The 17,795-nt window shown below is 36.2% G+C and overlaps 1 protein-coding gene across 1 annotated transcript; it reads right to left on the reverse strand.

Annotated features, from left to right (window-relative positions):
• Positions 1 to 2,791: 2,791 nt before the first annotated feature.
• LOC129258242 (monocarboxylate transporter 5-like) lies at positions 2,792 to 12,702 on the reverse strand. Its single transcript, XM_064099018.1, has 4 exons — positions 11,897 to 12,702; positions 8,709 to 8,852; positions 7,354 to 8,328; positions 2,792 to 6,215 (listed from the first exon to the last, which is right to left on the reverse strand). Exons 1-4 carry the CDS (start codon positions 12,093 to 12,095, stop codon positions 6,094 to 6,096), a joined length of 1,440 nt encoding a protein of 479 aa, XP_063955088.1. The 5' UTR covers positions 12,096 to 12,702; the 3' UTR covers positions 2,792 to 6,093.
• Between the last annotated feature and the right edge of the window lie 5,093 nt (positions 12,703 to 17,795).

The raw sequence follows: 17,795 nt of genomic DNA on the forward strand, positions 1-17,795 counted from the left end.
TTGTGCTACAAGCTTGCTAAATTTTATGCAAATAAGCTACCGGGGCTTTGGCCCATGCAGACCCCACGCAGTATAGAGTCTCTTCATTTATAACCTTCAAATGGCTGTAGCGCCCCCCCCGTTCAATCACTAGCATACAGGCGCGGAGGGGGGGGGGGGGGGGGTCTTGATTCCACACCCAAGAGGAAATAAAGAAATTATAGGGGACAACGTATAATGAAATAATGAAATGTGTTATTTGCTGAATATAATGGAAACAGCTATCACATAATTATAATTTAATTTCAATAGACAATTTTTTTTCCAGCTCGCTTTGCTTTGCACGCTGGCGACATTTTACAATTTTTTCCCGCAATGCTGTTTTTCCCCCTCAAAATTTGTTGTTCATTACGCAACTGGGTTGAATAAATGTGTTGTGTAAAAGCTATATTCTTTATTTGCCCGCGATTTGATTAATAAAGCGGCAATCTGCGAGGTTTAAATGGCTTTGATATCAAGAATTTCGGGGGCTCCGCCCGGACCCCAACCACACAGCACTCTGTATGAAAGGGTTGGGCCATGGCCCCAAAAAAGTTATACAGATAAAAACAAAAGAAAAGGAGGAAGAAAAGCAAAGGAAAAGTGTGGGATATGATTTTATTTACTGAATATAATGTCAAAAATAGCTCAAAGTTAGATTCTCATGAAAAGTTTTTTTTTCTCGCTCGCTTCGCTCGCTCGGGACTTATATAAAGCAGCTTTTTAGCACATGTGCTATACTGCGCCCCTCGGTTTTTTTTACTCTTCACGCAACTGCCGCAAAGAATCCTGTTCACAGTGGGTACAGACCACAAAAAAGGAATATAAAGAAAGAAGAGTAAAATATATTATTCTCTAGATATCATGTCAAAATCTATCACAAAATTTGATTTTTGTATAAAAAAAGGTCAAAATTTTTGCTCGCTCGCTTCGCTCGCTCGCAACTTTTTGAAGAGATAAATTCTGCCCGATGCGCAAAATCTAGCCTTCTCAAAATAGTCGCCTCATTACACCATTACGCCTGTTCATACCATGATATTACCGGGAAATTTTGGGCTCTTGCCCCCCCTGGCCACCGACCCCTGTTACGCCGCTGCATTGCTGAGTGAGTTCCAGTATTTCGGGCCATAGAAGGTAATTGTTTTTTGTGCGAAGAGAGTACGGGTACGGGGAAGGTGGAAGCGTCGGGATTGTCGGGTAGGATAATTGTGAATAGCGTTGTTTTTTGTAAACATGATCATCAAATGTTTGGTAGTTCATTTGTGTTGAGTTTGTACATGAATTGTCCTGTATGAAAAAGAAATAAATCCGGAAATTTGAGGAGATTCGACTTGTAGAACAAATCATCAGTATGACATCGAAAGGAGCATTTTGTATAATCCTTATAACCTTCTTTTGTAGAATTTTGTCGGTGAGACTCTTGTAGGCGTTACCCCAAGCCAGTATTCCATAATTAAAATACGGAAGTATAAGTGAAAAATAAAGTGTAAATAGTGTTGATTTTGGAAAGAAATGTCGAAGTTTGTTCATTATTCCAACATTCCGCGATACAGTTTTGGAAATATTTTGAATATGAATGTCCCATTTTAATTTATCGTCAATTGTGAGACCTAGAATTTGGTTGATGTGACCCTATCGAGAGGCGTGTTGTCCAAAATGATGTCTCCGGGTAGATATCGCAAAGTGTTACTAAATAACATAAAATTTGTCTTAACGATGTTTAGAGATAATTTGTTGGCTTTAACCCACTGTACTACACGTTTTAGTTCAAGATTTGTAGTAGAAAAAAGAATAATTGGGTTTGCATGAGAATAAAATAAGTTTGAATCGTCTGCAAATAAAATGAAAGATAGAACGTCTGAAGATTTATAAAAGTCGTTTATGTATATGATAAATAATAAGGGGCCAAGGATGCTTCCCTGCGGAACTCCACAATTTATTGGTCGTAACGCTGAATTATGATTATCTATTTGTACATATTGTTTTCTATTTAATAAGTAATTCGTGAACCATTCCAAGGTTATATATTTATCGAACACAGATCAGGAAGTAACTAAATGTATATATAATGTTAGACATATATATAGGGTGTACATTGCATTTTAGATAGCTTGAATGAAAGAAAAAAATGTAGTTGATGTTAAAACTCACCTCTCTTATTTATAATCGCTTTGATGAACTTACTGAGAAATTATCAATTATATTTCCATTATCAAGTTTCATTACGAATATAAATGTGTCTTCATTGGTAAAGTTTTTAGACTGTTGATACATTTCAGCTGTTTTGTCAAAAAATACCCCCCTTTCAGTTGTGTGTACAATACATTATATGATCGTGTGATACTCATCCCCAACCCTTCCTGAATTACAATTATTGCACGTTCTTAAATGTGAGGGTATTGTTTAACTATAGCATGAATAAACAAGTTCTGAACAAGTACATGTAGTTCCTTGCAGTGAATCGCTCTGTCTATACCAGCCTAAACCTAAAAGGGGTGTTGCACCCTCCCCCACAAAAAACACTAAAAATTTACATACTGATTAAAACGGCAGTAATAATTAGAAGGAATATTGTAGGAACAACATCCGGATGAGAAAGATATTCCAATTGACATTACACAAAGACATACACTAGGAATCATGGAACAATCGTATCAATTCCAAAGAGGAAAACAATCATGTATCTGTTACAAGGGGTTGCATGGGAAAGAGCGAGACCAACAAAAAATAGAAACATGACTAGGGTCAAATGACTTTTATTTATTTATTTATTCATTTATTCAATTCATCTATTTGTTTTCTTTATTTTATACTGCAAGATATGCCTGTTCAGTTATGCAAAACTTTCCAAAGGCACCCTGCAGTTTAACAAATAAATCAACATCATAACAATTCAATGTATGTAACATATGATAAAGTAAAAACAGAATACATTTTATACATGTAGAGTGAATCAACAAGTGTTATGGAATCATTACATCAAGTTATTCAGTGTAATTACATGTATGACAGTAAGAATTCTAATGATTTAAAGTGTTTTTGTATGCATGGAGGGACGTGCATTTTTGTATTATAGGGAGCGAATTGAATGAGACAGCAGCAACATTCCAAATATTTTTTTTTATAATCCATCCTTGGGCAGGGTATTTGAAGGGGAAATTGTTCAGAATATCGTGTTTTATAAGTTACATAATGTTTGCATATAAGTGGTCCCAAAAAGGCTGTGGCTAAATCGTTTTGTGTTTTGAAAGCAAGGACACAATATTCATACGGTCCTCCACTGTTCATGCTGTTTGCCATTTGGGTGTAAAAAACAATTCATGTTGGGGAGTAAGATAGTCCTTATTCAAAATTACTCGGGTATACTTATTCTGCAGTTTTTGTATCTTATTTTTTGTTAGTTTTTGCACAGCTTCCCCATGATGTACAAAACTAATCAATGTAAGGTAAAATCATGGCAAAATATAAATTCTTAAGAATCCTAGGCGGAAGGAATTGTTTGATTTTCTTTATACAACCTATCGTGTGAGATATTTTAACAATCATACTAGATACATGTTCTCCCCACGTCATACCAGAGTCAAGTGTTACACCCAAGTATTCGATTATATTTACTTTTTCTATGGGTTAATTTCTATATCTTTATCATTAAAGCATAATTTTTTCAATCTTTTCCTATGACCAAAAGCCATGTATGCAAATGCATACCGTTAAGGTTGAGCCAGTTACAGATAACATCAAACTCACTTTGCAGATCTTTTCTTAAACTCTTTAGATAATACATCATGGCAGAAAAGAGCAGTATCATCTGCATAAAGACAGACTTTGGAATCAACATTCAAATTCAAGTTACATATATCATTGATAAAAATACAAAATATTAATGGACCCGATATGGATCCTTGTGGGACGCCTGATCTAATTTTTACACTTTCACTGATACATTTATTTACTACGACAAACTGTCTCCTGTCTGTTAAATATGCTTTCATCCAATCATATTCGTTACCCTTAATTCCATGATACTTAAGTTTTCAAAGAATGGAATTGTGTGGTATAACATAAAACGCTTTACGTAAATCGAGGAAAATACCTCCGATCATTCACCTCTGATCCATTTATCAAACATATAATATGTAATTTCAGTTAGACATGTAGTAGTTAAATGCAAAGGTCTACAACCTGACTGGGCATTCGTTAGCAGTTTGTTTTTATTCAAGTATTCATAAAGTTGATTGTGGCTTGCTCTTTTTAATATTTTAGACAAGGCAGGTAGTACAGATATCGGTCTAAAACTATCGACATATGTTCCTCCTTCATGTATTGGGGTAATTCTTGCCGTCTTTAAATCTCTTGGAATAGTACATGCTCGCAATGTCATATTGTATATAAATATACCAATGGTTCTACTAAAAAGGGAGCAGCCGGTTTAAAAAGCTTGGGATGTATGCAATTTACTCCAACAGCCTTTGAAAAATAAATGTTTGACAATGCCTAAAAAACGTAATAATTTTTTATTTCACTGAATCTAAATTCACATTCGGCTAAAGATAATGTTTGTAAACTACTTAATACATCAAGTGATGTATTATCCGAAGGAGTCTGCAATCTCAGTCCTACGTCATTAAAGGTTTTGTTTAAAACATTGGCTATTTGTTTGGTAGGTATCTGTTCATTTCCCATTGGAATTTTGATATCATTATTTTCTTTCTAATTTTCTTTGGTATAAGTTTTGGAAGAACTCTCCAATTCTTCGGAATATTACCACAGTTCTGTAAATCATTCTGATAGTAATTCTTTTTCAAAAGCTTATTCAAATTGTTTGCTCTATTTCGAAAATGCTTATGTTTTTGCCACCAAGATATTATTTTGGTATTATTTTGGTTTTTCGGAATCATTTTCGACAGTAATCCCTTTCTCGTGCTAGATTCAGATAGCCATCATGGTACACCTCTTTGTTTAAGACGCACTGATATAAGTGGGGCAAGTCTATTACAAGTTTCCAACAGAGTACTTCTAAAACAAATCCATAATTTTTCTACTTCCTGACCAGATGAATAGAACTCTTGCCAGTCAATGTTGCTCATATCTTCTTTAAATGTGTGAAAATAAATTTTTTGAACGAGCAAAATTTGCTCATATTTGGAGAAGGAGGATGATATCTACCTTTAATGACAGTAAATATTACATATTGATCACTTAAACCTGTTATTTGTACGCCTGATTTAATGACACTTTCAATAGGTGAGTCAGAACATGGACCTATATAGGTCCATGGTCAGAAATACAAATTAAATCTAGTGATTGGCTGTTAGGCGTAACTCTCGTGGGTTAGTATATAATCTGTGTGATCTGCTCGGTCATATACATAGATTTTTTCTTTGACAGATTATTATTAGTTAGCATGTTACAGTTAAAATCCCCAAGTAAAATTTATAATAACATTGCATGACTTTGCAAATACTTTCTCGAGATTTTGTTCTAAACTCTCAAAGAATTCTAAGTGACTATCAGGTTTCCTGTACCATATACCAACGAACAGTGAGCTGCTATTAGTACGCAGCAATTCGAGCCACAACATTTCTAATGTTACATGTTCAGGACCTGTCCACAAAATATATGCACCCATTGAGAACATCCAGTACATAATAATGCCTTTTTTTGTAATTAATACCTATAAGTACTCCAGGTAACAAAAGTAGATACCTATTTGGGAACAGCCTTTTAAACCACTTTGCCTACAAATTTCATGTTAGACACAGGTCAATAACTACATAAACTATCTCTGTCCAGAGTAGACTTCCTGAAAAACTGGTTTAATAATCATGATAATGGACGATCTAAGACTGTCTGGGAAAACACCAGTAGACAGATTCAGAATACGTGAAAGTACTGGGATTAGAACAGACAAATGCCTCTTAACCAGCCATGTAGGCATGGGATCCAAAGTGCAAGATTTAGAAGAACACTTTTAAATCATGCGATGTAAGACTAAATACTAATTGAATTTTATTCGAATTCATTTTAGATCTTTACTAAAATTTAGATGTAGATCTCTTGCTCAGTCATTATTATCTATTTTGGTTTTTGATGAATAAACTTAATGGTGGAGAGCATTAGTAAAAGGACAACAATGTCAGTGCAACCTAGAAACACGAAAGCAGCATCGTAAGAAGAGTAAAGGCCACCGATCATACCTGCAAATCAAAAGGGAAAACAAAAAGAAAAGGGTCGGAATTTAAAGGATAATCAATAATTTTCTCCCGCCTGGTGTATCGCGTTCATGGTTTTATCGAACTTCAAGAGCTATATATGGGAAGCGTCCATCAATATATTTATATTTTACATCTTTCCTTGATTCTGATTTACTGAGAAGCACGGTTATTTTGCTATGGTAATTGTCGGATCAAACAAGATATGTCGAATAAAACGTCTGGCAAGTCCTTTCATGAAACGCTCTCTGGGAGTTGCTATTGTATGTCGGCACAGGCCTTTAGTTTTGGCAACTCGCGTAGTGCATAATACAGAGTACGTATGAGCATGGACCTACTAGTAGGTCCATGGTCTGAGGTAGTGAGACGAGGTTCACTCATGACGTGTGGCATGCTTCTACCAAATTTGACACATACAGAGAGTTCGGAGACTTGTCCTCGCTCTAGGCATAGGATAATAGCTTATAAAGTCAATTTTGGGTCTGTTCTCTTAGGGACTAGCCCGTTGCGAAAATAAAAGACATAACGGAAAAAGGAAATCAAATACAATAGTTAAACATGTTAAATATGGGCTCTTCTCTCTGGTTTCAAACCGAGTTGAATGTGATACGGGGACTTTGATTTAATTGCAATCTTTCTGTAACTAACCCCCTGTCACAGTATCATTATTTTAAAAATAAATTTTAGGTAGTGAAATCCTTGGTAAGAAATGTATAGTAGTGTCCAGAAGGCGAGAACTACTTTGCATAAATCTCATTAGTTCATTATTGTCGTATACTTGCCCTCATGATAAATTACCATAGTAGCAGGGTCCAGTGGTGTAATGAGCCAAAACTTTTTGAGGGGCCAGAAATAGTGCATCGGGAGAAAAAAAGTTGCGAGAGAGTGAAGCGAACGAGTTAAAATTTCGACAGTTTTATTACAAAATCCAATTTATTGATAGATTCTCGCATATTATTCAGAAAATAATATATCTTACTCTTCTCCTTTTTTCGTTTCTTTCTTTTCTCTTTGTTTTCTTGGTTGTGAAAAATTGTCGAGGTTCAAAACTTCTGCTTATCCTTTTTATATCAGTTACATATTTTCTAATAAAGTATATTCTTTAAGGCGTTTTATTTATTACCTGACAAGTAGCCCCCGAGGAAGTTCCCGAACCCGAAGAGTAGTTCATGGGCTGCATATGCAACGTTGAAGCTTCCCGGAGACGCTGTCTTCCTCAATATCAGTGGCCCTAGAACAGCTTTTGAAGCAATGCTTATAGCAGATAGACATGCCATTACAAACATGACATAGTTATTGCGGAGGATCACATCGCACAGAATAGCAACGATGTTTAGCAAGGTTGCAACAAGGTATAGGATGATGGGTTTCGCCAGTCGATCGGAGAGGGCGCCCGTCAAGAGTCTGCCCAGGAAGTTGCCTATAGAGGCAAAGAATGTCATTAAGATGGCAGCATTGATGGAGTAGCCTCTCTGAATGGCATGGGGAACCAGAAATCCATGCAAACCGCAGTAAACCACACCAAACGTCATGTTCGCTAAAAGCACCAAATTAAATACTCGGCTCCTGTAAAAATCTGACCCACGAACCCTCTCGCTTAATCTGCCAAGGCATGGTCTGGAACTTGAGTCGTGTTCATGAGGATCCATTTGATTATGGTCGACCGCAGACGACTTTGCTGATCGAACCTCACCAACCACGAGACGCTTAGTTCGGTCAGGCTGTGCACCCCGACCGCTTTCGGGGCATAACGGTGTGATTTCACCATCGGTTGAATAATCTTTGCAGTCTCTTTCCTCATCAGATCCACTTCCATTGAAGTCATCAATGACATCCGATACTTTATCATTGCATGATGAGGGTTCAACTTGTATTGCCGTGGCACAGGGGATAAGGTTACACATTAAGCCGCAAAGAATAAGGAGTCCTCCTCTCCAACCATACACTAGACCAAGGACATCCGCTAAGAATGGCAGAAGTACCATTCCCAGCCCGAACCCGCTCATTCCCAAAGCATACAGTGAATCAAAGTTTTGCGTCTTTGCGATTTGGTCCAGTGCAACGGTTGTCAATGTTCCTAGAATGCAGTGACCGATGCCTGTTGAGAACGTGAACATAGTACATTAAAGTACATTGAAATGTTTTCTTCGAAGTAAACTTTTCTGAAATTTCAAAAGGATCTCATCCTATTAATGACGATAAGAAATCATTTAATCTAGGCCTATGAAGTGTCAGATGAGGATAATTACTGTTTGTAGCAGGGGCAGGTGAAACGGGGGGGGGGGGGGGGGGGTTGATACTGGGTGGGCTTAACCCCCCACTTTTTCCCAAAACCGTGTACAAAAATGTAAAAATGACCATCTGATTGGTCAGCACCCCCCCCCCCCGTTTTGCTTATTTAGAGCCCAGCCCAGAGTAACCTATTACGGTTACCATTACATGGTAATAATACCAAGGTCTATTGAAAATAATATTTACCACTTATTGCTAGGTATATAGCAATCTGAGCGTTTGTGGTTGCCATAGCTGTTAGGACGACACCCAGAGATATGAAACATGATCCCGAGATGAGCATAACGCGACGAATCGTTCTCAGCCGATAGAGGGCGACAATCAGGGGAGCTATTCACAAGTAGGCAAAAGAAAAGACATAAAAAATCAAGGAAATGACAGTATTCAATAAAGCTGAACCTGGGCTGAAAATGGTATGATTTGAATAAATAAAGTAAATTCAGACGAACGAGACACTACAAATTTCATCAAAATCGTTTGAGAACAGAAAACACATACAGTATAATTATGTAAGTTTCATTATTTCGGTAAAGCAGTTCTATGCATGTCTCCACGAATGCAATGGGCGAACTGATGGCATTATCTTCCCCACCTATTCGCTCTTACGTTTTATTATAATATTTATTCTATTACCCCCCCCCCCCGTAATGTAAAAACTACTAACTTCACTCAAAGAAATGAGATATGCTATAAAAACGAATGGATGGAAAAATGAAATACTTTAGAATAGATGCTTTAGAATAGCCAGAGAGTGTTCGGATCCTATTATCTTGCCGTCTGAACATCGCCGTATTGATCCCTGATCTTTGTCTACGACGCCCCACTCATGAAATAATAGATGTAGTGAACAACTTAAAAAAAAAAAAAGCTGTGGTCACGATGGTATTGACAACATTTTATTAAAGAATGTTATAGAATATATTGTTGATACATTAGTATACATATTCAACCTTTCTTTAAGTAATGGCGTCGTGCCTGACAATATGAAAATATCAAAGATAATACCAGTGCACAAAAAAGGAGAAAAGATTGATGTATGTAACTATAGACCGATAGCTTCATTACCTACTCTGTCTAAAGTTATGGAAAGGGTGATCTACACAAGATTATTAAAATTTTTGAATAAATATAATATAATTTCTGACTTTCAATTTGGATTCCGCCAAAAACATAGTACATCTCATGCCACTCTCTCATTTATTGACAAAATCACAAAAGCTATTGACAACTTTGAACATACAATAGGTGTTTTTTCTGGACCTCTTCAAGGCCTTTGACACTATAAATCATGAAATACTGCTCTACAAACTTGAAAATTACGGAGTTCGTGGGAAGGCCTTGGTGTGGTTCAGAAACTACCTCGTAAATCGAAAACAATTCGTATAAAGCATAAATGAACAAAATTCGTCTCTACAAAATGTTAACTGGGGTGTTCCCCAAGGTAGCCTCCTGGGCCCTCTTTTATTTATAATCTATATAAATGACATCCAGAACTCCTCTGAAATATTATCTTATGTCCTTTTTGCAGATGATTCAAATGTACTCTACTCTCATCCTAACCCCGATATTTTAATTAATTTACTGAACACTGAATTGGATAAATTGTTACAATGGATTAGGGCTAACAAATTGTCAATTAATGTGCAAAAAACGAAATGCATGCTTTTTAGCAATTCTTTAGAACAATTGCCATTTAATATTAAATTGGACAATATAGACATTGAAGTTGTTACTACAAAAAAAAAAAAAAAAATTAGGTCTCATAATAGACAACAAATTATCTTGGAAAACACACATTGACTTTATATGTCGTACAATTTCACGCAATATTGGTGTTATCAACAAAGTTAAGTTTTATCTTCCAACTTCCTCCCTAAAAATGCTTTATTCAACATTAATTTTACCATATTTAAATTATGGAGCAATTGTTTGGGGAAATACACACTCAACCTACCTAGATAGAATATTGCTTTTACAAAAGAAGGCATTGCGTGTTATTTTCAACTTTTCCTGGAGATCTCACACAGATGAGTTGTTTTTAAACAATAACATTCTTAAAATAAAAACACTGTACCAATATAACTTAGGTCAATTCATGTATCAGTTAAACAATAATATGTTACCACCCATATTTAATTCTTCATTTAACAAAAACAAAACTCGAACGTCAAAAAGGGGCCTAAGCTTTCGATCCTAGCAGAATCTTCGTCGGAGGCAAAATGACAAAACTCTTCACAAATATCCCACACAAATATCCCACACGTCAATCAGATGAATTTCATTTACCACTACCCCGAACCATCCTTGCAAAATCAACTTTTACTTTTGAAGGCCCTAGACTCTGGGGAACCATTAATAATAACATCAAAGAATCACCAAGCCTTAATTCTTTCAAATATAAGTTCAACAAATTTCTCCAAGGTAACCATTGAATTTAACTCTTCATCACTCAAATTCTTGTACTTTTTTTTAAAATCGAACATGATTATCACGTCACGTATACTTTCCCATCTCTTTCGTTTTCCTGTTGATCGGCGAGGTCCGTCTGTGAGTGCTGGGGCTGGATTCTGGAGACCTTCAATCTCTCTTATTTCCTTTTCTATTATAATTTCCCCTATTTCCTTTTAATTTAACTGGTTCATGCTCAAGTTGTTATTTTAATTTTTATATGCTATGCAACTGCAAGATTATTTATTAGGAGGCTGCACTCTACAAGCTCCGCTTTTTAGCAGCCTCCTCCATTTCCAACCTGATATGTAATCTTGAATATAATTTTTTACAAGGATACTTGAAATATGTTATGTTATTTATATGTCAAAATGTACAATGTTGAAAATAGAAATAAACGAAATGAAATAAAATGAAATCGAGCGATGGCTGAAAATAAATTTACCACGAAAATCGGAGCCTATGTTCGTATTTTCCTACGACACCCCCAAAATGTGAATTAATCCATCGTATGATGATCGTATATGAGGCATTAATAACATGTTTCGAAGGAAACAAAATAATAATAATACACACATATACACAAACGTACACTACACAACAGATTGGTGGTTGAAGACACTTTGTGTAATGGGCGACAATTCGTAGTTCTCGGTTTCTTTTTGCCGACACAAATTCACAATATGCTTAAAGATTGAGACCGGCATGTGCAGCACAAATGGTCGCGATGGTCGCGAGGCGACAATTTGTGCAGGGATGACAATTTGTGATAAATCTTACCCCAAAAATGAAAAAAAATGGCATAAACATGAGATAAAAAGTGAGTAACGAAAATCGAAATCATTGCTTTTTAGTGTTATGCATAAAATCCTTTACTCGTTTGATCGTCGCATTTTTTTAAAGCATCGAATGATTTTTCTGCTTACCTAGGAAGGTTCCAAATGCGTTGAAGAGTCCGAGGGCGAGTCCAATATCTGCGGAGGTCGTTCCAAGACTCCATGAGATATCTTCGAGGTAGATCCCGATAGTTTTAATGGTCCCAACCTGAGAACATGCCATCAGGAACATCAACAACACCACGGGACAACTCCGGGGAATGGTTATCTCCAAATTGCGATTCTTCATGATGATGATGATGATGATCCTTTTTCTAAAAGTTTCTTCCTTTTAGGAGCTCGACCTGTATTTTTGCTCAAGAATTCTCAACCTGACTCAAGTATACGATTGCTAAACCCAACTTTGTAAGACATTGCCGATACAATCTAAGAATATTGGCTGGCTTGAAATATCGAATTAGTATCACACTAACCATGCTAATGTAGGGGTACCGTACAGTGGCGGCAAAAATAAAGAGAAAAACAAGTTTATCCCAGTTGAAGTCTATTTCATTTATCAGATCTCTTCAAAAAGATTGATATATCAGGGTTCTGTCGAATGTCAAAAATGAATCATTATAAATATAGGAAATGTCTTTTTTGCTGGGCAGGCCACAGATCCGGAAACCAAATTACCAGCGCACATTCTTACATAGCGAAGAACAAAAATAAAACTCAAAAGGCTCTACGAGAAGCAGACTAACTCCACTGCCTTCGAGCCGCTAGCCCACTCTCACAAGCACCTAAAATACTATTCAATCACAAAGGCAATTACAGCCATAACCAATTTAAGTGCGGCGATAGTTGGCCCGAACCCAAGATTGCCCAACCAACCTAAAACTACCAATCACTTAGTTACATATAACCAGAGAACAACTCAACAAGAGAGCGTCCAATGACAGCTCTTATTGTATAAAGCCAGGGGAGCCACCCACTGTCGAAAAAGACAACACCCCCTTTAGCCTTAACAAATGAGCGAAATTTAGATCCAAGGTAAAGAGGCTGGGATTAGGACCTAGAAAGAATGTCGAAAGCCCCCGGGGATACTTCATTACGAATGCGTACTAACGGAACATTTCCACAAGCACGAAAGGTGTTTACACGTTCTCAACATTTAAGAGGAAACCCAGTAGCATTTAATACATGATTAAACAAAGATTAAACATAAACTGGCATAGCGCCCTCTTATGATCAATTCGGCTCAGCGTGGCAAAATGCGTACCACTAACTACACTAAACCAGTAATGTTTTGTAATGTGCAGTGTGGAGTCAATCAAGTGTTCATCATTGTCTACCATCTCTATTGGAAATGAAGTATGTAATGTTATAACAGTGTGTATACTTTAAAAGGTTTCCAGAATCAGTCGGCTGGTTATTACAAAAGCTACACTAAAAATTGGACGCATCCCGAGAATGAATCAACAATGGCACGCCAGAATTTGCGATTTGACATGAGAGTTGATAAATCATGTAACAAATTATTAGTATCCGTACATATCTAATCAGCAAAATCTAAAAATCTCTATGAGGGAGGCGCAAAAAAAATTAAATAAAAACTAACCCCCTTCTCACTACAGAAACAGTGACCAGCAAATCTCGTACTACGTTTAATTACCGAGGTAGAAGATTTCCAAAAATGGAGTATATGTGCCATCTAGTCTATTTAAAAAAAACCTTTTTGATTGTCCATGTTTCTGAACCATACAAAAGGATACTTTTTACACATGCCCAAAACAGGGAGAGTTTTATTGACACTGAGAGAAATATTTGATTCCCAAATCAAATGCAGCTTGTTGTGGAGCGTTGTGGCCCAGTGGATTAGTCTTCTGACTTTGAAACAGAGGGTCGTGGGTTCGAATCCCAGCCATGGCGTAATTTCCTTCAGCAAGAAACTCATCCACATTGTGCTGCACTCAACCCAGGTGAGGTGAATGGGCACCCGGTAGGAAGAAATTCCTTGAATGCTTGAGCGCATAGGCAGCTCAGCTAAAGCCGGGGTAATAATAATAGCAGGGCCCGCTGGTACTAACTGAAGGGGCTACCCTGGGTAAATATAACTATATTATTATTATTATTATTGTTACATGTATTCCACGCAAGAGCTTTCCTAGATAGAAAGTCTGTTCTTGTGTCGCTATTATGTTTGAACCTAAATATTTAAAATCACCCACTTCTTTATATATATTGACAGCTGGTATTCACAGATTATCAAATATAGAATTTGAAGGAACCCAACAACTTTTTGTTGGTTACTTTGTTTTCAATATGCAATCAAATTCAAACGTATCCTCAACAAAGATAAAGCAGAAATTTTATGACATAAAATAAATATCATTGCATACTTTGATTCATATTATTGTGTATAAGAATATGTCGTCATTATGATGAAAAAATGTTTTTACTTTATACAGTAAATCAGAGGTCCATTTGCTTGACCTCTCATCTGCCTTTGAGGGGGGGGGGGGCATGGAGAGCATTCTAGCAATATGCTCAACCGCTTCCAGGTGGACAGGTATTGTCTAGGGAATGTTCGATAAGCTTTTGCTAAAGAGACTTCTTTACGACGAGCTAATGGAGGGCAAGCGCTCTCACGGATGTCAGAGGAAGCGCTCATCACCACCACCACTATCATCATCATAATCTCATCATCGTCATCGTTATCATTTTGAAATGAAATATCGATTATATTTCACACTGTTTTTCATTTTCTTTCCTTTCTCCTTCTTTCTTTGTCTTGAAACTTTTTCCATCAGTATGCCAGAAAAAAAAAGAAGGGGGGGGGGGTAGTCTTAAGACATTTAATATGTTGTGCGACGTTGAGCAGGAATCCTTTAATATATCCTATGGTTAAAGAAAATACGAAATGAACAGCAAATTTTTTGGCAAAACATATTCAAATGATAATCTGCCAATGAAGAGCTTATTGTTCATGATGTGATGTTATTACGACTCCGCCTATTTAGTTACATGTAAGTAAAGTGGGGTCCTACTAAGAGTGTGTCGTTACACATATGGTTAATTTGTAAGTTGGTTTGTTTTTCTCTAAATGCCTGGTTGCCATCCGAGTCACAGTGATAATAGTAATAGTCATATTCGAAATTATAGAACCTAATACCTAAGAAGTCTCTTAGCGCTCTACAACATTGCCTGCATAATGGTCATGTGATGGGTAACAAATGATGTGATGGATAACAAACCAACCTGCACACACTCGCTCACACCATGGAGGTAGAAAGCTCACACCCATAGCCGCACACATCCACCAAAATTAATGAATACATAAGAAACCCACATTTTCCGACACATCACCGTGCAACTTGAAACTAATTATACATCTAATAGGATTTCATTCAAGTTTCAAGATTCAAGATGACAAAATAAACAATAAGTCAATCTTTTAATAGCATGATAATCTGACAATAAATAGAGGCTGTTTGATACTTTCCTCGGTTCACTACCTATGATAGTCAAGGAGACGCACATCACTAAGCAAAACATTAATTATATATGTTCGCCAACGAGATATTGAAAAAAATTATAATATCAATTTGGCCCGATCGTTATCACCTTGAATGCGATGGAGAGTGGACACGAGCGCGTTATAATTATCAATATTAACTTCCTATATAAATCGCGATATTGGTGCAACGCGCCCAACCGAAAATGAAGGGTCCATGATGCGTAGTATACAATCCAATCAATTGATATTAATACTGTGGAAATAATCAAAATAAAACTGGTAAAAACGTATCATTGTACGAGAGAAATCCATCTCGTTGATAATCTTTGCTATTATTTCTGAATATTCTGAGACCCGTTTGTTATAATTGGATGGATCTCTCTTTCTTTCGGCTTACTCCAACTGACAAAACTCGTGCTATTCGCGTATAATGCATGTGCGTGCCATGGAATAGCCAAAACTACACACAAACTTTATTCCTGACATCATCGTGGGTTCCGAGTTCCTCAGGTGTGGACAACATGGTAGGTATGACTTGTCACTTACATTATTTCTTGAAATGATCGATGAGATAGGATGCCGTAGTGTGACGGCTGAACCATGTACTGATTCGCAACTTTGGTGTTACAGCTTTAGAGTGAGGATATTGTTGGCATCTTCCTGTCATATCTATTGGTGATTATTTCATTTCTCAGGTTATTTTTTTTTGTCCAAATTAGTCTCGGCGGAAACGTCAACCCTTGTATTTGATTTTTTTAAAGATAATTATGTAATGTCACAGACGAGCAATTCCTCCATATGTCGTGTGATATAAAATCTCCAATATTACATTTTTCTACAAAACAGTGATTTACTTTATAAGGTTGCTACTGTATATCACCATACACATCATTTCATACCCCCTTCTGAAATAAAATATGTGTATCCATCATGTTCCATTAAATCATTAAAAAAAAATTTGCAGCGTATATGGGAGACCTGCTCGCATATGACGTCACATATTTTTTTTAAATTGTGACGTAATAAAAGAGTTATGACGTTTAAAAACGCTTTACTAAAAATCATAGCTTTTTTAATTCTTTGATTTTAATTAAACTTTCACCAATATTTTCATTATTTTTTTCGTCAAAACCAAATGATTATCGGGGTGAAATTTTCCTTTAAGAAGAAGCTCAGTATTGAAAAGTCACAGTGTACACTTGTCAAGTAATAAAGTATAATATTTTTTTTTAAACAATTGTTCGATAGTTATTCAGTCATTCGGGGAATATTCACATAATAATCAAACACCATAAAGAACAATAAACAAATAAGAGTTTCTGAATATTTGTAGAGTATACGCTTACAAAATGCAGCAAAGTAAACAACTGACCGGTAAAATCACAATTTGTCAACTCATTTCCATTTGCAAGTATCCATCTAGCGCATTAGCAGTAACAATTGCAAAATATCTCTTTAAACAACTGTTTAATGTATGCCCCATTTTTAAATCTATGTTGTTTGCCGTTTTTAAAGCTGATGCATAACGTATATTTTCTATAACAGAATCTGAAGCTCTTGATTCTAGCAGTCTGCATTCTCAAACAACAGTTCCATGGTGAGCTATGAATATAAATCATTAGTTTAAACCAGGCCCGTGGCCCATTTTCTTTTTAAAGTGGAGAGTTTTTGACTGAACATCTCCAGCTTGAGAACGTGGTGGTCGAGGGGGGATCCAGCTTTTGATAATGGGGGGATTGGCCGCTCGAAAAGCTAAATTAGTTTTAAGGAGGGGGTAGTCCTAAACGATTATGAATTCCTGTTGTGTTGGGGTTGGATCGAATGCTCTTTTGTTTTCAACCAGACTGAAATGACACGAATTGCTGCAGGATGTACAGTTCATATATACATTTATTAATTCAAGATGATTACTTGATGATAATGACAAATACATGAGTAAGTCTGATGGTGACTGTACTCTGAAGATGAAGATAAATTTAAATGCTGCAAACTGATGTAGAATACTTTTCTGTAGCTCTGAACTCCAATCTCTATTCTGTAACTCTCTATTTTATTTTATTTCAGTATTTTTCCAACAAAAATTATTAACAAACATAATGTACAACATAAAGAAAAAATAGTGATACATTTCGTTTTACAAAAATAAATACAAATAATAATTCATTTGCAAAAATGTATATAGATAGTATTAGTTTGCAATATTATAGGTTGTACTTTGTTGAGTAGACCCCCCCTAAAAAAAAAATGCTGGAGACCACTACCATAAGCAGTGCTTGACTAGGGTATATAGCGGCCTCAAACGTAATAACGAAATCAACAAAAAAGAAAACGAAGTCAAATACAAATCGGGCATTGACTTAAACAGATATTATTAATACGATATTTACATGCAAGGACCTTGTATGCCTGATATTATGTGCACAGTTGACGTGTTTGCATGTGTTTGTGCATGTGCAAACGTGTGCGTGTGTGCAAATGTATATTTAAAAT

Source organism: Lytechinus pictus, chromosome 4, assembly GCF_037042905.1.
Source record: "Lytechinus pictus isolate F3 Inbred chromosome 4, Lp3.0, whole genome shotgun sequence".
Classification (NCBI taxonomy): Eukaryota; Metazoa; Echinodermata; class Echinoidea; order Temnopleuroida; family Toxopneustidae; genus Lytechinus; species Lytechinus pictus.